At 34.6% G+C, this 23,367-nt stretch overlaps 1 protein-coding gene across 1 annotated transcript in view; it reads right to left on the bottom strand.

Moving 5' to 3' along the window:
- LOC128999471 (isoleucine--tRNA ligase, cytoplasmic) overlaps window positions 1-22,389 on the bottom strand; it is a 39,207-nt gene extending 16,818 nt beyond the window's left edge. The window contains exons 1-9 of the mRNA XM_054426012.1: window positions 22,183-22,389; window positions 18,603-18,759; window positions 15,174-15,324; window positions 11,206-11,394; window positions 10,456-10,584; window positions 8,838-8,986; window positions 7,886-8,098; window positions 3,437-3,627; window positions 2,639-2,839 (exon numbers count right to left, since the gene is read on the bottom strand). Coding sequence (XP_054281987.1) covers window positions 2,639-2,839; window positions 3,437-3,627; window positions 7,886-8,098; window positions 8,838-8,986; window positions 10,456-10,584; window positions 11,206-11,394; window positions 15,174-15,324; window positions 18,603-18,759; window positions 22,183-22,301 — 1,499 coding nt within the window. The 5' untranslated portion in view covers window positions 22,302-22,389. The remainder of the gene's footprint in view (window positions 1-2,638; window positions 2,840-3,436; window positions 3,628-7,885; window positions 8,099-8,837; window positions 8,987-10,455; window positions 10,585-11,205; window positions 11,395-15,173; window positions 15,325-18,602; window positions 18,760-22,182) is intronic.
- Window positions 22,390-23,367: the final 978 nt, after the last annotated feature.

The following is a 23,367-nucleotide window of genomic DNA, read 5'->3' as shown; positions in this document are numbered from 1 at the left end:
TTTTTTAACACAAATTTTTATTTCTATTCAATTTAATAAGTAGCTATGCAGAATTAGGCAAGTTGAAGTACATGTATTTTTATACAAAATTTTGTGGAGAACGGGATGGTACTGTTAATATTGACAAAAGTTTTTAAATAACCCGAAAAATGCACCATTTTTGCAATTATGTCAATTTTTTTCAAAAAACTTTAAACAACTCATCTCTGGGGGTGTGTATCAGATATATTTTTTTAAACCACGTTTACGAGTTCCATTTATGCTCCTCTTATACCCAATAAAAAGTTTAAGGCTTATTCGCGACCACCCTCTATAACCTTTTATAACATTTTATTTAGGCTATTGTAAATCCATATACCACTGGGCTATAATTTTTTCAGGTGAGTTAGATAAACTTTAGGCCTATTTGTAAAAAAACTATAATATTTAAGTTGAGTTCTACTTTGGTATTAAATATTAATGATGTGATTTTCATTGAAATCTCCCTTGCTGCTTTCACCATATTTTAACAATATGCCACAAAGCTCATTTTCACACTATATTGGATTCAAACTTTGTTTTGTTTGATACATTCCATTTAAAGAATTTCTACCAATGAATGAAAATCAACACAAATACCGTATGAGATTTAGGTTTCAAAGCTTTAGCAAAGGCATCTTCACAAACGTTTTTTAAATAAACAGAAAAGAAACATTTTTCAAGGGGTGTCAATTAAACAAACCTTAAACGTAGAAAAAGTATCGATTTATTTAACCAAAATTATATGAAATCCAACTCCGACAGCCTGTACCCTTTAATAATAAAATGTTTGAGACTCCAGCAGTGATGGATTATCAAAAATAGTGATTACTGAGCGTGATATGATAAATATGTTGCTTGGTTAGCAGAAATAGAGTTAAAAAGACTGTTAATAGGTACAGTAGACTCTCTCTCATACCGGACTCCCGGTAGTCCGGATCGGCAATTGTGATTTTATTTAGCGGCACAGTACAGTAGAAGTTCGACTATCTGAGCGAAACGGGGCCGAGACTAACTTGAATAATGAAAAAATCGGATAACACAGCGGTAAAATTTATTACCAGTGGAAGTGCATATGCCCGGGCTATCATTACTGTGGACCTGGAACAAAATTCGGACGAAAAATTATGACCGGTGGAAGTGCATATACCCGGGCTATCATTACTGTGGACCTGGAATTTCTCTTCTGATGGAATTCCAAAAAAACTACCAGAAATCAGACTCATTAACAAAATTAGATTTGAATCTTTCTCTAAATTCAGTAAGCTCAGTTAAATTCTTAGGCATCACAGTGGATCAAAAATTGACTTGGCAAAATCATATTGGTGAAGTTGTAAAAAAATTAAATAAAGCTCATTTTATGTTCATTATTTTATCTAAATCTGTTGACATATCCACTCTCATGATGGTTTATTACGGTTATGTCTATCACTTGTTTAATTATGGTGTGATCTTCTGGGGAAATTCAGATAGGAGAAAAAAAGTTTTTAAAATGCAGAAGAGAATTATCCGTATTATTTTTGGACTTGAAGGAAAAAAATCCTGTAAGAGTATTTTTAAAAATCACAAAATTCTTACTTTTCCTAGTATATACATATATAATTTAATTTTGTATATAAGACAAAATTTATCAAGTTTTCCAAATAACTCTGATTTTCACAACTATAACACAAGACAAAAGAATAGCCTTACATACCCTAGACATAACACCTCCACCATTGAACATTCTCCATATTACTCTGGCATAAAATTGTATAATAGCCTGCCTAGCACCATAAAGGGTTTGACAGATTTTAAAAGATTTAAAACCAGTTTGTTCAAATTGTTGTCAGATAAATGCTGCTACAAGATTGGGGACTTTTTCAATTAGATATTAGTATGTCAAATCAATAGTTAGTTGTAATGGTTGAACAGTAAGTAGTTGTAGGGGAGAAAGTGTATACATATAGATTATAGCTCTTAATTAATTAGTGTAGTAAATTTGCCAAATGTATAGTTATGTTTATTCTTGACTTGACACAATTCATGTATAGAAATGTACTGTTTGAATAAAGGATTTTTTTATTTGATTTGATTTGATTTGGAACAAAATTCGGCCGAAAAATTATTACCGGTGGAAGTGCATATGCCCGGCTATCATTACTGTGGACCTGGAACTAAATTGAAAAAACGGCTATATACAGTACTGTGTATTTGCTCGACTCTCGATAGTCCGGATTTTACGTAATCCGGACCGGACGTCCGCCACATTAGTCCGGATGAGCGAGAGTCTACTGTATCTGACATTTTTTTCCACTTTTCAACTACTCTGCCAAACTGTACTATTATTTGTAAGTTTGAGTTGTACTTTTTTTCTGACTTAGCTAATGCAAAAATTTTTTGTTAGTTTTAGCTGAATAAACGAATTTGAATTTGAATTTTGAATACTACATTATTCAATGCTGGATTGGTGAGGTTTTAGTGTATCAACATTTTATTTTCACCTCTTCTTAAGTAAATCAGGGTATCAATTGGTACATTTATAGACTCACGAAATCAGACTTTCTTCGTACTAGTTGATGGAGAGCATAGAAGTCAACGATCACCAGATATTGTTTTTTCTGTTGTAATGTTAACTGACCTGTCTCGGTGCAGGTCGGCCACAGGTTGGCCAGTCAGCTGTTGCAGTTGAGCTATGGACGACACACACACCACTTCCTGCCAGTCCTCCGAGGCCCACAGAGGTATCGGAGTGCCCCAGTAGCGGTTGCGACTCACTGCCCAGTCACGCGCCTCTCGCAACCAGTTACCAAACCTCTTCTCCTTCACAAAGTCTGGCACCCTGCAATCATAACACAGATATTATCTGTATTTATGAACCACAAAAATCATATATTTTTTCCACTTTGGGCTTGAATTTATTCACCATCAAGATTGTTATAACAAAACAGCTACGCAACAAACTTACAACTATCTACGTGAGCGTAATTTAATAATAATGGATAGGAGCAGTATCTGACTTATGCTGCAACCAAGGAATCAAAATAAGAACTCATTTACCACGGCTTATATTTTGGACATCTGTCAGGAGTAGCATACCAAGGTTTTCAGTTCTATTTCAACAATTTTCAAGCGAAACAGCTGAAAATTGTGTTTGAGATGTGTGCCAACGCCAACTTGGGGGACAAACTTTTTCTGGGCCTATTTGACCTAAAGACTATATTACTAACTGGAAATACCGCCAGTGACACTGTAATGTTCTAATTGCGTGTATAGTGAGAGTTTTTCATTCTCTTGTACCAGAGTCAAAATTTTCCATTCAGGTAAGCCATAGGTATCAGGTCAGCAGGTAATTTTCTGTCCTAGCAAAATTCTTCAAATCTAGGCCCTTCCAATCTATGAAACATCCTTATGTATTGAGAAGATGATTCCAACCCACCAATAAGTGTCAGAGTTAGCCTTAATCAGATGTTCACTCATTTGCTCCACTCGGATGAACCAGGAAGGCACAGCCTTGTAGATGAGAGGAGTCTCAGATCTCCAACAGAACGGGTAACTGTGCTTCACCGAGCCAGCGTTCACAAGACGGTCATCTGCCTTCAGCTTTTTGATAATCTCCTTGTCTGCTTCCTGAACCAAACAAATAATGTTAAATAGGCCTACAAATAGCTTTATCGTTTTAGCATTAACATAATATCTGCCAAAAAGAACTTGTAACTATTCAAATATATTTCATATATACATTTTGAAATAGAGATATATTTTACTACAAATATATGGTAGGTACCTTATTTACCTCGCCATGTAAATTAGTTGAAGATGATCTTTTACCTACGTTTTTCACTAATAATACAGCATTGTCAGGGTATCAAAAACACCGATATATATATAGCAAACCGATAAAAATACAAGACATGTATGTAAAACATTTTTAACGGGTCCAGCGCAGGTAATAGATCCTTTCTTTAAAATATCTCTAACTTTTGGCCCAATTGAAAATCTAGGTTAAACAGGCAAAGACTAGATGTCTGGACTGTAGTCTTCACTTGCTTGCCCATGTTATTTATATTGTAACAATACTTCAGTCTTTAGTTCACCGCACAGATTAAATCTCCACTGTCTACAGTTGTGTGTAGTTGAGGTTTAAAAAGAGTAGGCCTATGGCATTGATTCAATCGCTGCTTTTAAATCACAACCAAACGGACGCGTTGCAGAAAGTCAACAGTCCCGGAAGGTCAAATAATTTATACCTGTGCCACTAGGTCAAAAACTACAATGTTTGCAGTGTCTGTAGATCAAAAATCCCAGTAAGTCAAATAGTACAGTCCGGGCTAAAAACGTAGTCTATGTTAAAGCAATTGACTTATTGGGAATTTGACCTAATGCAACAGCAGTTTTAATAAAACGAAATAAGATAAAATATAAGTTCAGTTTCGCTGAGTCAACAGTGCCGGAAGGTCAAAAGTATAATCTGTTAAAAACAACGATAGTCCTCTCGACGCATGACTTCAATAATTTCGTGTTTTGGTGTACTTAAAGTTGTGCTAAGATTTTGAAAATTGGCACAGAGCTTCTTGGTTAGTCCTACTCAATGACTATTTTGTTGGAACTTTAAACTATTTACCGATATAATTAATAAAAATTGATATGTATGGTGAAATAGTTTTAAATCGTGATTTCTAACATGAAAAAGTTAGCATGCGAGATTTTTGTTTGTTTTTGGGTTAGAGAGGTTTTGTCTGTGGCAAAGTTGTAGCCAAAAGTGTGATGCGTAAAATATATTTTTTTGAATTTTTTACAATCAGTGGTTCAATAGATAACTTGGGTTGAAGAGGACGGCAAATTTAGCATTTCGCAACGCATGGAAAGAACTACATCGTACGATGCGACTGCTGAGTGGACTTTTAATTTACAGTTCTAAGGACAAGAAAAAGATGAATATACAGATTACCAGTACATTCATATTATTTATAAAACATCTTTCTGTATTACCAGCTTACATTTTTCACTTATATTAATAAGAATACATCACAAACAAGGTATTAAAAATAAGCGGAGAGACACTTTACCTAGTAATTCCTTGGGTCAAAATAAACAGAAAATGAACGATAACATTTTTTCCAAAATCGTTTCGTTAACCAGATATCCGCCATTTTGTATTTTTTACATACAAATATTTATCTTTACACTTTTCCAACCGATGTTTATGAAACTTGGTATGTACGTTAAGGTAGGAGAGACCCATGTTATAAAAAAAGATTCATCTCGATTCACCCTAAAATTTCGAAATTTAACACTTAACTACATACTTTACTATACCACAATATTTACGTATCACCATAAATCTTTAATAAAATAAAACGTCCACTTTTTAAAATCCAAAGTAAATCAATTTAATCTTCCTTTTTTGAAAAATATAGTAAAAAAAATTAAGCGATGTTAAAATAACGACAGGCGAGTTTCGATCTGGGTGTTTAAGGTTTGAACCTAGGAGGATTTAACATTAATGTTTAATCCTCCTAGGTTTGAAGTGATTGAGAGGAATACATGAAACCGAAGGGGGGAGGTAGCAACAAGTGCACTGGTACTTACTAGTGTCCAATTACAATTTCAATTGTAATTGGGATATCGGATACGGTAAGAATTAGAGAAAACTTTAAATGGGGGACATTCCTTTATTTCTTGTGGCAGTTAAAAATATGATTTTAGTTTTTTGAAATTCAGCAAATTTGAAATTTCTTATGGAACACCCTATATTTTATCATGTTTTCGGATAGAATATGCAATTTAAAAACTTTTTTAAAATTGACATTTTTTCGATAAACCGACTCGTTTAGGAGTTATAGCCTATGGAAAAATGACTTCCGGTGTACATTTTACATCATGTAGCTCCTAAACAAGTAAGTTTATAGCAAAAATGGGAAGAGTAAAAAAGTCTTACATTTGCATCCACATTCCTAAAAGACCATAAAATTCATTAAAAATATGAATTATATTATTTTAAAAAATGGCGGCAAACTTGAAAAGTGGAAAACTTTTTATTTTATAGTCTTAAAGGAATGAAGATGCAATTCTAAGACTGATTTACTTTTTGCAATTTTGCTCTAAACTTACTCGTTTAGGAGCTACATGATGTAAAATGTAAACCGGAAGTCATTTTTCCATAGGCTGTAATCCTAAACGAGTGGGTTTATCAAAAAAATGTCAAAGCTAACAAAGTTTTTAAATTGCATATTCTATCCGAAAACATGATAAAAAACTAAAATCATATTTTAACTGCCACAAAAATTAAAGGTATGTGCCCCATTTAAAGTTTTCTCTAATTCTTACCGTTTCTGATTTCCCAATGGTGGACTCCTTGAGTTGATCACCCTGTATATATGAATTTGAACGGATGGTGTTTTTGGCCTCTAGGGACCTCAAAACGAAAAATTAAATCGGTCCCGCGGGTCCAGGTGTTACCATAAGTACTACGGTAATAGCTTATTCCCTATATGGGATATTCGCCAAAAACGTAATAGTTATATAGAACAATAGTACATTCAACCAGCTGTTAGTTAAAACAAATTATATGGGACTAAAACAAATCAATGATTATAAAGATTCCTTTAAAAATAATTTGAACATCCTACAATTTTACTATGCATATTTAATTAATCTGCCATCCTCATACCTAAGAATTGAATGGATCAATGGTCAGCATTACACATAGTATAAATATGTCAACTCTAAATATGTCTTTAAATTTGTTTCCAAATGCTGAATGTTTACAGCTGTTATGTTAAGCAAATTATATTGTACTAAAAGCTAGCTTAGAAGGTAAGCGTCGGCTGCTAGACTTTTTAAAATTTGAAACTTAATTTCTAAAAAACTGGGACCCTTAATTATAATTATGGCTTTGACATTCCCTAGTTCTCAAAATTATCTTTCTTTCAACATAAAAATAATGAAAATCCGTCGACTGGTTGATTCAGAATGTGAAAAACCTCATTTACGTTTTAATAATATATATGATAGTTTGGACAGGTTTCAACCCTTCCGAGGCGTAATACATTTACACAGTTTATGTGTAGACTACATTATAACTCATAAAATAGTTCTACAATTAAATGGATCTCCTTTTACAAACGTATATAATAACCAGAAATTTTCAGATCGTCCTTGCGTGTATTTTATGCCACAAATTTTGACAAAAGGCTTTTCATTACATAAACTATACCTATTTACAGTGTTGACCAAACAGTTGGCAAGAAGCATTAATAGATAAGCTATGTACCAAATATGATAATTTTAGCTTTATTCTAATTATGACAAAACACGAAGTAACTAAAAGCGAGTTTTGTTGGTGTAGTAAGCGTTGCAGGAGGTCTACTTTACACTGAATCGACGTTCACTTTTATTGCTTTTGATCTTCCGGCACTGTTGACTCAGCGAAACTGAACTTGTATTTTACCGTATTTCGTTATATTAAAACTGCTGTTGCATTAGGTCAAATTCCCAATAAGTCAATTGCTTTAACATAGACCACGTTTTTAGCTCGGACTGTACTATTTGACTTACTGGGACTTTTGATCTACAGACACTGCAAACATTGTAGTTTTTGACCTAGTGGCACAGGTATAAATTATTTGATCTTCCGGGACTGTTGACTTTCAGCAACATTCCCAACCAAACATTTAACAAATAGAATTAGGCATCCTAGAACCCAATAAGTATTTTACTTGACACATAGTAAAATTATTGGAATGTGAACCCTCTTGGTTCAGTAAATGGCTCAACTTTTTTTCTGTGTTAAGCCTAGTTGTAAGACTAAGCGTTCAGGATTCAGTGCAAGATGGACAAGTTAAACACAATGCATTTCCACAAAATATGTTTATGACCAACTGACCTTGACGTAGAGACCGTTGAAGTCTGTCACAGGCAGAGTGAAGCAACCACTTTCATCCACAGGACATATAATCTCTTGGTCACGAGTGATCACTCCGTTAGCCAGGCACACTCTGTAGTCGTCCTCGCCAAAGTAGGGAGCCTGGTGGACGATACCAGTACCACTCTCCTCGGTGACGTAGCCGTCGCATAACACACGGAACGCTTGCTTTAGCTGTTGGTAGATATTATATTAAATTAATCACAAGAAAACTTACAAATAGATTGTACATTAAAAACTTTTCTTGAACGTTTCTGGACTTTTCTGGATATTGTTATGGGATCAAGGAGTAGCCTATAACACCTCAAAATCGTCCGGCTTATCACTAGGAAAAATCTATACCTTTAAACACAAAAAAAAACTTAAATCGTTTTTTAGATTCTTCTTCTAGACTACTTTTCTATAAAAGTGTTTCTAGTCTACACTTTATCAGACTCATGTGGACAGAATAACAACACAGTTTACATTTGACCTGTACCACACACTGTTTGTGGTGGACTGCTGGAGGTTGACTGTGGTGAAGAGACGGACAGACATGAACGGTGTTATGTTGTAGGACAAGAGGGGATATTTTGCAGCCAATGCCATTTATTGAAAATCGTACAATATTGTAGAGTCACATTATGAAATGATGTAGGTACATGGCAACTAGACCATAAAACAATCAAATTGATATTTATTTTTTAAAACTATTTTTAAGTTTTTCAAAGTTCAAAAAAAATTCTTCCTAATATCACAGGTTTCCTTTATCATAATAAAATAAGCCAGAACTCATCTAAGTTCTGACTAATGTTGTAACATGAAGTTATAAATTAAAAATGAGAAACCTTTTTCAGAGGTATATGGGATAAAACAAGTTGGTAACCATTGTTTGATAATAATGAATACCTATTCTAATAACCAATCTACTTACATGAGCATAGTAGGGAAATATCGGCTTGTATTTCTTTCCAGCAAGTGTTTTTCCTAAAAACTTTTGAAGGATTTTGTATTCATCTTCCTTTTTAAAAAGTGTCTGCAACCTAGCCTCCATCATTATGTACACCTTGTTGGTCGAAAAATCTGAAATAATTTTTAGCCTTTTGATCAAATTAGTTTAAAACAAATCCGCCAAACACTAAGGATTGCCTAGTGAATAAATGCCTGACTCCTATTTTCATAGTTAAATAAGTGTGTGAGTTAGTTAATCTAAGTTATTCTTAAGTTACTCTGTGTATAAGCTTGCAAACCAATATGAAACAATAAAGATTTTCTGATTCCTGATTTTCTGACTGCTTCCTGTAGAACAATCCTAGTCTAAGTCAGAAGTCCCGTAACTTTATTGCTCATTACAGTAGAAAGATATAAAGGTGTATTTACTCAGGGGATGTATAGAAGAGGCTACGATGACAGCTGTGGGCTTCTTATTAGCTTAGGGAACGCCATTACCGTAACAAAACGATAGATAGCCATCGGCCACGGTGGTCTAATGGTTAGCGTGCCGGGCTGATATACTGTAGGTCCCGGGTTCGAATCCTGCTGGTAGCATTAACTTTTTGTCCAAGATTTTTTTATAATCAGCAAGTTTGGTTGGTTTGGTTCGGTTATTACAGTTTAATTTTACTATTAAGTCATTACAAACAAAATTTTAATTGAGCAAATTCTAGTTTTATTTAATAAACAGAATTATTTTTCCGATTACTAAACTTTTGTTATATTATTTCTTTATCAGCAAGTTTGGTTAGTTCGGTTAGGTTATCATGGTTTAATTTTATAATTAAAAAATAATAAAATTGAATTTGGGACATTTATAATTTTATTTTATGAACAGAACTATTTTTGCGATTAGCAAACCTTCATTGCCAAGTGCTCTCTACTACAGCGCTGTTCACGGAGGAATTTTGAACTAAATGCCTCATTCGTACCTCCCCTAAGTCAGACCCAAAGGTGTTATGATAAAAATCATTTGTTGTTAGAGTCCCGCTTTCAAGTTTATATTGCTTAATTAATTGATTCAACGGATTATTTGGATTTTTACAGGGAACGATTGCCCTTTTCAACTGATATTAATAAATAAGGATTTAACAACAGATTAATTTCCAGTTAACTGTCAAATATGCTCCGCTATAAATAAAAATAATCATCACAATCTCCTACAGCAACGTTGTTTTGTATCTGTTCTTTTATATACAATCCAAGCGTTTCCAATGTTTCAGAATATTTATTTACTTTTGGTAGAGAAGTAGACTTATTATGAAAAGACGCAGCAGTTTTCATCCAGTGCCTCCAACTTTATGGTATTTTACCAAAGTTACTGAAGTATCTCAATAAGCCTTTTTTGATTTGTCCTTTGGGGTCTGTCCTAAAATTTTTCACTAATTCCAAATATTTGATAAGCGTTTCTGATAACATATATAGAATAATAAAATCACATAGGGTTGTCGTGGGATTGCCTACTGTATATTATTGCAGTCCACTATTCCTCACTGTCACAAGCAGCAGGCAACTTATACTCCTAGAGCCTACTCTAACTTATTTGGGTGTTATCTAACCTCTGACTTTGACGTAGGTAAGATCAGGGTTGACACAGAGCGCCAAGTTGCTCGGCAGAGTCCATGGTGTGGTTGTCCAAGCTATGATGGCCGTATCAGGGTCATCCACCAGTGGAAAACTTACCACCACTGGAACATGGAGAAAAATTAACTTAGACTAAAATTTACAAAACAAAATCTGTAGGCCTGTACCAGTTTAAAGAACAATTGAACACAATGTTATACAATGGAAGAAAAACAGACGTAAATCCTTCCCTTTCAAAAGAGAGGAAGAATTTTAAATCGATCAAAGTATTGTATACTCGCTGGCCAAATAAGCTTTATAATAGAGATGAACAGGTTGTTAAAGTTGGAGGTCAACTTTATTGAAAAGCCAAAACAGAGAATAGTAATTGGAAAATGTTGGTATTAACAACTTAGGGTATCAGTTGCTATGGGATAATGTTGCCGAAATCACTGGAGACGTTGATGATGTCTTCGTGAACAAATGAGATAGTATAATATTTGCTGAAATCGTGCAATGTAATGATCATGTCTTCACCATTGCAAAGGATATAAGGACTTTGCCACAGTAGTAGGTTACAATGTTAATGTGCTAGGGATACAGGAGACGTTTAAATTTCACCCCAACAGGAGAAACTTACAATAGTATAGCTCAACCATATATATTAGTTGATGACATTGCACAAAACACAAAAGTGTGTTGTCTTAAAGGTAATTCAGTGATTGGGTTTAGTGAAAACCACTTGCCTGCTGGGTCGACGACTTCTTTGTAGTTCTGCCCCGACTCAAAGTTAGACAGAGGAGTGTTGCAAGCAGTTGAGTAAGGCATGACCTTGACTCCTCGGTAGACCAGGCCCTTGTTCCACAGCTCAGAAAACACCCACCACACGCTCTCCATGAACGAAGGATACAGCGTCTTGTAGTCATTCTGGAAATCTATAACACATCACATTCAATTAGCATCTACAAAACTATGAATTAATAACTTTAAAAATCATTAAAATCTAGTCTTGAAGTAGGCCTAAGTGTAATTTCTAGTAGCCTATGTATTATACCTATGTATAGTAGTATGTGTGTATGTAGCATACATGTAATGTTTGAAAATTTACAATTTTAATTCTTGAAAGATTCCAAGTATTTTGATTTTCTGAGGTTGTATCACACAGGTAAATTCCCCATTCTTGTTTTGTTGATTGTAATAAAAGTATTTTTGTCTGTCAGCAATATTGGATTGACTGAGTACCTTCAGACGCACCCTCTCCTGTTTCTGATGACTTAGGTTAAATAACTGGAGATCACATAGACCAGAGTAAATTCAAATAGATTAGTTAGAATAGTACAGTAGACCCCCTCTTAACCGACCCTAATGGGACCGGACCTAGGTTGGATAGCTCAAAAGGTCGGATAAAACGGGCAATCCCTAAAATCATAACATAATGAAGTGCTATTCATTTGGAATTATACAGGGTGAATCTTCTAAGCTGTCCTAAACAGATTACAGACGAAAGGCTTGACATACAAAGATGAAACAAAACTTTTCCCCACTAATTCATACCCAAGGAACAACGTAAAAATGTTTTTACCATTTTTTAAATACAGGGTGTTCAAGAAACTGGGGGTCATGGGTTCGAATCTCAGAGTTTTCAAATGTAAACATATTTCATGTTATGCATCATTGTAAAGCTCTAGACTAGACAAACAATTTAGTGAAAACAGAACTCATTTATCTCTGTCCGTTTCCAAATGGCGGCCATTTTTATATAAAATATTGATATTTACAGAATACCCTGTATCTTGAAAACCACTAAACTTATTTTCGTTCTGTTTGAAAATTCTTAATCCTCGTAGGTTCAGCTTTAGTTTGATATACGACAAGTCAACATTTAAAAAACTAAATATTTTTTCTATGATTTAATTTTTTTTTTTTAAGTTGGTAGCCTTGTAAATGCAAATTTTTAAATGGCAACATATGTAAAAGTGTGTATAATTTTGAAGGTCTTGTAAAAACAAACAACTTTTAAATTTAAACCTACCGTCTATCTTTGGTCGTTTTATAGTAATTAACCAAAAACTCCAATTGCCCATATAAAACTCATGTTAAACGTACAGTACTGAAGATTAGTGGATGGAGATACACTATTCCCATGGACCTTCAAAATTATACACACTTTTACATATGTTGCCATTTAAAAATTTGCATTTACAAGGCTACCAACTTAAAAAAAAATTAAATCATAGAAAAAATATTTAGTTTTTTAAATGTTGACTTGTCGTATATCAAATTAAAGCTGAACCTACGAGGATTAAGAATTTTCAAACAGAACGAAAATAAGTTTAGTGGTTTTCAAGATACAGGGTATTCTGTAAATATCAATATTTTATATAAAAATGGCCGCCATTTTGAAACGGACAAAGATAAATGAGTTCTGTTTTCACTAAATTGTTTGTCTAGTCTAGAGCTTTAAAATTATGCATAACATGACATATGTTTACATTTAAAAACTCTTGAGATTCGAACCCATGACCCCCAGTTTCTTGAACACCCTGTATTTTAAAAATGGTAAAAACATTTTTACGTTGTTCCTTGGGTATGAATTAGTGGGGAAAAGTTTTGTTTCATCTCTGTATGTCAAGCCGTTCGTCTGTAATCTGTTTAGGACAGCTTAGAAGACTGTATACGGTAATCATTATTTTGAAGTCATACTTGCATTATTTAAAAAATAAACTACTCTTATCTCCTTTCTCGTATTGATAGAAAAATCACAAATAAACACAAAACATGGTTAAGTCAAATAGGCCTACTTTCAGTGGAATATATTATAATACTAGGCAAGAGTCAATAAAATTCCTATTTTAATTACTTTAGTACTGTAATGTATTAATTGATGCTTTCCAAATCCATCGTAATACAGTACAGAACCTTTTGTCAAAATTAAAGATACAAGCAACCATTTTGTCAAAAGACAGGACGTTTATTTAAAGCCTCTCACTGGAGGCTCGGCTCGAGGCACAAAAACTATCTTGACCTTGGAGTTGTTAACCCCCCTTTCCTGCCTTCTCTACAAGTTGCGTTGTTTGTTTACTCTAGCGATAATCAGTTCTCAAAATCGTAACGCACTTTATGATTTTATAAATTTGCCGCACAGATAACAAATCAGATCAGATGTGCTACGAACGATGATGACAAACTGACAATGGGCTATATGCTATATTTTTTGTGATCAACACAAAATAACTTATTCTTAGTCATATCCTGTGGAGATAGGCGTATGGTTCAGTTCTCATCGCCGAGCGTGGGAGCGGAAATGCCGAGATTCCTAGAAAGCGGCGGTTGAACCGAGCTGCTCTCAAAGCAAGGTCGGTTAAAACAAACTGTATTATTTTACGATCGAAGGCGGATAATCCGATTATCGGTTAATACGAGGTCGGTTAAGAGGGGGTCTACTGTACAGAGAAATAAACTTGTGGGTAGCACAGTAGCTACAAACTTAACAATAAAAGATGATACTACTTAATTTCTTGTAAATCTGAAATCAGCCACTTTGTAATAAATCATAAAAGAAACCAACAATGTTTGAACAAAAATAATACATGCTATTATTTACCCAGTGTCAATGATTCAAATGAGTTCAAATATAAAATTAAAAATTGCAGATGTAATTTAGGTCAGTTTAAAATATTGACAGTAGTTTGAAACTGTTACACATTCATATACAGAAATGCTTGGTACAGATGTAAAATACCCCTGAATATCCAAGTTACCCATCATTATAGACTAGTCATATGAACATTGTTCTAAAGATATTTAGGTAGCATACAGTACAGTTACAATACAAGTCACTTATGCCCCTTTCATGCACTGCGGCTGAGGTTTTTATCGCGCCTCAAAAAACATGCGGCTGCGAAATTTGCATGCGGTTCGGAACTTGCGGCACCGCAGGTTTTATACCACTGGTAGCATTGATAGGTTGCGGCCCGCGCTGCAGTGCATAAAAACTCCCATAAGACCCAATGTAGGGGCCTACCTACAACCGCAAAAAAGCTGCCTTTCCTAGGTCCAAAACACTGGACTTGCAGGCCAACTATAGAGCGGGCCGCACTGCAGTGCATAAAAGCACCCATTTGAGTCAAAGTACTTATAGAATCGCAGCAGCTGCCGCAGTGTGGCGACCACAGGTGCATAAAAGGGGCCTCAGGTAAACTACAGCAGGTAAGCACAGTATTTAGATTACTACAAACAGCTAGTCCCAAACAAGGGAAATAACTTAAGGCCTAATTGTATTACCACTGAGGAGCAAGGTATTATGTTGATAATAGATACAGTCGCTTATCTTAAACCTATCAAACACTATTTTTTTTCTACGACAATGTCATTTACAATAATAAAATTAAGTTATGATTAATAAATATTTGTAAGATTATGTAACACATAAGGACAATAAGAACTATACAGCAAACATTTCATCAACAATATAAGTACAAGTAGGCCTAATCAACAATAGGTAACAAAACAATAAATACTATTAGTGCATCAGCCGTGTAAACAGTTTTTGATCAATTTAGGCCTATGTACTGAAATTTTTTCAAGTTTTTTACAAGATAATAGGAAGTTTGACTGAGGAATTGTGGAAGTCAAGGTACATAACCTGTAATAATTGATAACCAATTCCGGAAGGCTTCAACATGAATGAAATTTTTAGTTTAGGCCTACTTACCAATCCATCGCCCGATCCTTGTAACAATTGTTTCCCACTCTGAAGCATATCTCATGACTATCTTCCGACATTCATTGTTGTAAGCTGCAATTCCCATTTTGGCCACATCTGCTGGTCCTTTAATGCCGAGATTTTTATCAATTTCAAATTCCTGCAAATGATGAAAAGTTGTTTAAATCTCATCAAGTGCTTGACAAAGATTTACTCCAAGAATTAGAAAACCATTTTACCATTGAAGTTATAAACAGTTTTATTTTGTATAGGGCCTAACTAACTTCTAGGCTTCTTCTAAAAAATAAGGTAGCCTAACAATCTTACTTAAGAGGGTTCTACCTGGCAGCCTGAATTTCAATAAAAGACGGCAGATTATATGGATTGAAATATAGTTCGGGATTGAACATGCCTCTATTGTAAAAGCTGTCAACATTCTAAAACTTATTTGTTTTCAATGATTATAAGCTTGTTGTGCTCTTGGCAAATAAATTACCAACTTGCCTAGTCAATTTAAAGTCTGATAAAATGTTTCTATCTAAACTTTATAAATGGCTACAGGAAAATCTTATGTGCTTGGTGGAGGAATACTTTGAGCGAGAAATGTGATAGGTAGTTTAGGCTTGTTAGCGAATTTCCCATATAGGGAATAAGCTATTACCGTAGTACTCATGGTAAGACCTGGACGTGGGACCAATTTTTTTTTTCATTTTGAGGTCCCTAGAGGCCAAAAACACCATCCGTTCAAATTCATATATATGTGTCTGTTAGCGCGATAACTGGAGCAAAAATGATCCGATTTTGATGAAATTTGGTACAAACGTGTAAACCTACGTTTATTCGAACGAGTTCGCGATCCAGCATAATCGGACCATGGGAACAGGGGTTTATGGGGGGTTTTATGGGGTAAAAATGTGTTTTTCCCATTGTTTACCCTAAAAACAAAAAATGTTGCAATTTCTTTCCAAACCATTTTGTAGAGCTTAAAAAAAGAAATAATTTAGTATCCTATTGAAGCGCTGTTGTATGCCTAACGGTCACGGAGAAAATTCAAAAATAGTTTAATTTAAAACGAGCTGGTAGCCCGTCCTACGTACGGGAATCGAGTTGTCAACTAAAAGGGAATAATTCAGAACATCTAGTTTACACGCATAGACACAAATTCTGGCAGTTTTAATGGGGAAGATCGCCTTATACACAAATGTAACGTGACCACCTATTTATTCCATTTGAATATAGACCTAAAATATGGCGATATGCATTTTAAATCCGATAATTTTAACATAAAACCGCATTTGTGTCGATTTGAAAAATCTTGAAGTGAGATTGGCGACCGATTCACACTGGTTTTGAGTAGAGTAGTTACATGCCACCTCCAATTGCATATTGTACTACTTATGTACTTACCGTTCCTTATCTTACCTCCGTGACCACTGAAATTTTATGAGGATTCTCTTCTATCACCTGCCTCTTCAAAATTTAGATCCCAGTCTGAGGATGCATTTCATAACTTGATATTTCCCGTCTATCATGTGGTAACTTACTTCTTGGAATATACTTTTTAAAAGTTTATGCACAGCCTGTCCATCCAAGCTTTACCTACTTCTGGAAAGCATCCCTATATTTGGGCGTTAACACATTTCTCTTAGCTCTCTGTTCTTTTTTTATTTCGACCTCCGGGCCGTTATCTTGAACTGGTCTGTATATTTTCTCTGCACTTTATTATCTAACCCAGCATTAAGGTTTTTCGGTTCTTTGGTCAGTGCCCAAGTTTCTGAATCATCAGCACTACATGGGTAGTTGGTATGGTATGAGTCGACTTTGGTTTCTGCTGCACCCTGCAGTTTATTTGACAGTTTTATAGAAACCTACTACACCGACTGACGCTTTCATTACCAACCAAAATTTTAGTATGCCGACATACTCACATTCAAACATACAGAAAAAGAAGTATCAACACGTAAACCACTTATATCTTAAACAATTAAGCGATAGACTGCTGAAAAAATATTTCCCAAATATGAGTTGAAATTTGCAATGCATAAACTAAATACTTACACAGATTGCATTTACGACAAAACTTGATTAAACGCAAGTGTTTGAGATGTTTAGTTTAAAATAACACATTTCCTGATAAGGCAGATCCTTCACGGTAGGGGAAAACTACCTACATTTTAAAGTGAAATAGTATGTAAGCAAAAACCAAACGAACAATATTTTTGTAAACAAACAACTCGTAACATAAACATTTCAATGACAGTTATAAACCAGCTGTTAGTTAAACCAGCATTGAAAATACTTTAAATTGCTAGCGTCGGCTGCTAGACTTTTTAAAAATTAAAACTTAATTTCTAAAAAACTGAAACCCTAAACTAAAATTATGGCTTCGACATTCCCTAGTTCTTAAAATTATCTTTCTTTCAACAAAAAAATCATGAAAATCCGTCAAGTGGTTGATTCAGAATCGTGAAATAAAAAAGCCCTGTTTCGTTTTAATATTATAGATTCCCATGTTATTCTTATGGAGAAAATAAAAATTGTTGTAGTTTACTTGTTTATGGATATATATTGATAAAATTTGGAAAATTTATTTATTTCATCCCTTACTATTTACGTACCGTATGGTAAAAAAACACTTTTTACCTTCCCCGTAGCAGCAAACCTAAGCACTTGTTAAATCCAATGTTATTTAAATAGGGAATAAATATGTCTTGTTTATGGAAATATTTGAGTATAAATGTAATCAGACAAGTTGAAATTCGCTTAGTCTGCAGGTTTGCTGCGGGGGTATTTTGTTGTTTTTTTGTTCTGAAATGTGTATTAATTGTTTTGTCCTTAAATTATTTATGATTCATGTTTAATCATTGTTGTTGTTGTTTAATGTATTGGTCCATAAGCCAATACCACACCGTACCTAACTCGCGATATAATTTCTTATTTTGCTATGTATTATAAAATTGACAAGACCCATTGTTATTGTAATTACTTAAGGGTCAATAAAATGTCTTATTGTCTAATTGCTTAGCCTATATTGTCTTATCAGAGCTTGCAATGGATGGTGAAATATTAATTTTTAACTATTATTTGGATGTTAAAATTACATGTAAAAAGACTAATTTACGGATTTTCAAAATGATTTTGTAAATACTTAAAGAAACAATTACAGAGTTTCAGTTTATTCGGTGCATGGTCTGGATCTTTGTAAATATTTTACAGTTTATTTCAACTCGATAAACACTTGGACCATGTCTATGCGGTAATCAGCCAGCGGGTGGAACTCTCTCAACTACACTACTCAGCATTTCAGTCGGATTAAATTACAGTAAAATGTAACTTAGGCCTAGGCCTATATTTTGGAAACAGTAGGCTACATTCTGTAGCATTTAAATGTTAACAGTCTAAGTTAAGTTAGCCAACTTTAAATAATGTTTAACTCACAACAGGCAGACCATGACAGTCCCATCCAAACCTTCTCTCCACATGGAACCCACTTTGATGAGCATATCTCGTAACAACATCTTTGATGGCTCCAGCAAGGATGTGTCCATAATGAGGGAGCCCCGTAGCAAATGGAGGTCCATCATAGAATGAATATCTGTAAAAGTGTCGGAAGTAATTATGTTTAAGATGTAACCTCTCTTAACCTAGCAATCACGCGTATGAATGATTACTTGGGTAGCCCTGAAGTAGGTCTATGGAAATTGGAAAATAAATTACTTTTACCTTGAAACTATTGCGAATGATAGGTTGACAAAGGGAATTAGGCTTGTTTAGGAGCAGTAGATTAGTTAAACCTTGAATGATCATTAAGTTGACTAAGGATAATTTAGGGACCAACTGGGTGACTGCAACTTATATTTTAAAAAACCGTAATTATTTATGTCTACAACGCGATATCATGTAGTTTTTAGATGTCTACTAACAGTTTTTTTCACGCGGATCGAATCCGAAAATACAATCAGTTTTTGTCAGAGAGATTCCTAAGTGGCTGTTAAACTAAGGTTAAAATTACAAATCTAGGGTTCATTAAGTGGTACTGATGGTAATATGGTGTGGTCTGGACGGGTCCGTATGTGGACTGAGAAGAGCAAACAGCTGTTTATGCTCGACTTAATGCGGAATTAAACCAATTTGTTTTGAAACCAAATAATCAGCTCTTATTTAGGCATGTAGGGAAGGTAAGTCGGGTTTTGTGCGGATTCGTGACTGTATTAAGTGTTTTTAAGTGAGGTTAGGTTATAATGAACCGACACATTAATTTATGCTACTTAAGTTACAGACTATTTTTGCAAAATTAAATAGTGGGTGAAACACAATGAAACAACTGTATCTTTCATTGTGTTTCACCCACTATTTCAATTGTGCAAAAACGGTTTGGGAGTAGCATAAATTATTATGAGTCTGTTCATTCTAACCTTTAACTTACCTCATCTAATCTCACTTCAAAGGACTTAATACAGTCCACGAATCCGCATAATGTCCAACCTATCTTCCTCACATGCCTTTTGTGACATAAAATGTGATTTAAAAATTAATATTCAGGTTGGGTTGGGATAGGTTAGGTTAGATTAGATTAGCTGAGCTTAATGTAATATAAAAGGGTTTCAATTATTACTTCTTTACTGCAGGGCTAAAGAAAACATTATTAGGTATCAAGCATGGAATCTCATTGTTGGGGTTTACTTTTTACACATGTAATATCATTTATTAGTTGCTGATACATGAAATTATGCACTTTAGCACGTTTTCACTTTTAAGCACAATGGGATTATGTACCATGGTATTATGCACTATGGCACGTTCATTAACAGACGTTGAGGGTAGAAATGAGGACGATAGTGTCGGCAGCAGTGTTGCCAGATTGGCCGGCGTAAATTTTCGTACAAGCAGTCCAAAATCATTGTATTTGGGGCAAAATTATCGTACACACAATTTTCTTTTATATTATAATGTAAAACAAGCAAGTCGATGATGGAATGGACGAAATTTTACTCTATTTGTCTCTGCCCTCCACCGTTTTTGCTCTACCAGCCTACCACTGAGCTAGAAAAATATAAATTCTACCTTAGGCAGCACATTATCACACACACACACACACACACGGAATCTGCATCTCTGCTAGAAAAAAATTGAAACGCTGTAAAATTATGGTATTTTGGTTCTCAACTGGAAAAATCAACCAGCTCATAGTTCATTTCATTCCATTTCCCTACTGCCAATGTACTGAGTACAATAATTAATTGAAGGTAAAGCGTAATCTAGCCTACCCCTAGTACAAATGGCGGCCAACTTCTCTCAAAATTCTCCTATAGAGAGTAGTTACACAACGTCAAAATTATCGTACAATTTTTCAAAATTATTTTTTATGGGGAAGGAGCAAAATAATCGTACAAATACGATAATTATCGTACACCTGGCAACACTGGTCGGCAGTGGCCTAGCTTGTACTGATACGGAATAAATTCTAGGCCCTAACTTATTTTATGAATAATTTATGTTGATGTAGTTGATTTATTTTATTTTCTGAACGGCAGCAAACTTCATTTGCTTTTACAAATCAAATTATTGCATGTTGTAAGTTAGGCCTTTTCTGACTTTACTCTCATGTCGTTGTGTGCTGCTTTGTCTGTTTAGTATCGAATGTAAACAACTAACAGCTGTTTCCACTCCACAAACCTTCCTCCCCTTTCAGTGTTAGTCGCCTATATAACTTGGACCCATCCAAACCACAAATATCTAAATAAATTCAATGAAACTGAAGCTTGATATTTAATTAGGCCTAATTGTACAATCACTTAGGCTAAATCTCTCCGACAAAAGCTCAACTGGAGTCTAAACCTTCGCTAAATCATCACGATGTTGTCCCCTGGCGCTGCGGAGTGGGGGAAATGATTCTCCCTCCACCTCCCCTCTAGACGGCGTCCAAACAAGCCCGCGTTGTTTTACATGCATATCATATACCTTATGCTGTAGTTTTTCAATAAGTTAAAAAATGAATATTTATAAAATTAAACTGTCATAAACTAACCTAACCAACCAAACATGCTGATTATATAAAAAAATATATAAAATAATAATCGAATGAAGGTTTACTAATCGAAAAAATAGTTCTGTTCATAAAATAAAATTATAAATGCCTTGAATTCAATTTTAGAATTTATTAATTACCTATAAAATTAAACTGTCATAACCTAACCAAACCAACCAAACTTGCTGATAATGAAAAATCGAACAAGGTTTTCCTAATAGAAAAAAAATAGTTCTAAAATTATAATAGCTCAAATTGAATTTTATAATGTTTTAATTAACAAATTAAACTGTCATAACCTAACCAAACTAACCAAACTTGCTGATAATGCAAAAATCTTAGACAAAAAGTTAGTGGTACCGAGAGGATTCGAACCTGGTACCTTCAGATCCTCAGCCCGGCACGTTATCCATTAGACCACCGAGGCCGGTGTCTACAAACCGTATCGTTGCGGTAATGGTGTTCCCTCAGCCAATAGAATGCTTTGCTTCCCCCACTCCGCAGTGCAAGGGGACAACATCGTGATGATTTAGCGAAGGTTTAGACTCTAGTCAAAAGCTCATTGCATTTTGGGCTGCACTTTACTTGACGTCCTACACTCATTCGATTGGTTTTTCGATTCAATATTTTCATTCGATTGTTTCATTCGATATATCGTTTGGTTAGTTATGTTAGGTTAACCTTACCTAACTAACCAAACGATATATCGAATGATGCAATCGATTGATCGATATTTTCATTCGAATGAGTGTAGGACGTCAAGTAAAGTGCAGCCGCATTTTGGGATTGAGTGTGAAAAAACTTTAGGCCTAAGTAGGCCTAAAAAAATGCATCAAAACATTACACGATATCGCCTTGTACACATAACTTAGGCCTATTACTTAAATAATTACAAAAAAAAGTAATTGACCGACCACCGAATTGAACCCACTCAATAGATCAATATTCTCATAATAGCCTAGTTACCATAAAAGGGAAAGTATGCTGTACCTTGGTTTCCCCTTTGATTGTTTCAGACATTCTCTAAATGCATCTAAATTTTTCCAAAGTTGTAAGATATTTTCCTCTTCTTTGGGGAAGTCTATCGTTTCAGGAACAGCTTGAACCATTTCGAACTAACAACAGGGAACTCCCTCCCAATCGAGTTTTTCAAACTACAATATTTGTAACAAATCGGCTAGTTACAAGAAAGGAAGAAAGGTTAAAATTTACAAAATTTGAGGTTATAAACGACTGACGTTCATCGTTGATGTATGTTGGTTGATGATGATGATAACCTCTTTTTTTGTCCTCTAGTTTGTTTAGCAGGCTTCGGTTTAATGTTTAATAGACCAGGCAGCCTTGATGTACACTGAGTTATGGTTGCTTCCGATTCATCCTGCAATTAAGGTTATTTGTTAGTTTTACAAAATTGTTGTTATTGAACATATATGTGCACAATCAATGTTTCATGTTGATATTGTTCTAGTTTTTGTTAATGTACCTAATTATGTTTTAAAGATAGGATTTTCTAAAGGTTCAAGGGATTCTTTAGGATGGTAGAGATAGGTGATCTTTGCCAGGGGCCCATCAGGCATCCCTAACTACCCAGAAGAGGGGAGCTGGGGAGGAGGGCCACGGATTAAGAAACCCAAGAGTGGACAACATAAATGTGATTCTAATAGTGTTTGTGTTTCTTTGTTTTTTTTTTAGACTGCTTTTCCTATTTCTTTCAAATAATTTTTTATTTCCTTGTAAATGTGATCATTTCCAGATTTTAGGGTTTCTTGTAGGTTGTTTCCATACTATCTAAGTGTTTCTTTAAGGAGTGTTTCTCTAAAATAATTGTAATTTGGGCAGCCCCAAAATAGATGCTGCAATGATTCATCTTCTCCTTTAGTGCATTTCAAACAAAGTGGGGTAAAGTACATGTTCTTAGAATGGAGATACTTATTCACTCTGGCATGGCCTAGTCTAAGTTTGCATATATTTGTTATTTCCTTCCTGTTGAGTTCAGTTTTTGATTGAGTGAACCATGGGATAACCTCTTGCTCTTGCCTTGCCTGCCATGCCCCATGCCATTAACAAGCTTTTTTTATCTCTCTCGTCTCATGAAAGTAAAATTAGCTTAATATTTTACCAAGAACTCATGAAGTTCTAATCTGTATTCTGTATTCTCTATTAATTTTTGTTGGT

The sequence above is a fragment of the Macrosteles quadrilineatus genome, unplaced genomic scaffold (genome assembly GCF_028750875.1).
Source record: "Macrosteles quadrilineatus isolate MER2022 unplaced genomic scaffold, UCM_ALF_1.0 Scaffold_8__2_contigs__length_117827958, whole genome shotgun sequence".
NCBI lineage: Eukaryota > Metazoa > Arthropoda > Insecta > Hemiptera > Cicadellidae > Macrosteles > Macrosteles quadrilineatus.
Note: the sequence above shows the minus strand (reverse complement) of the source record. Positions and strands in the feature narration are given on the sequence as shown.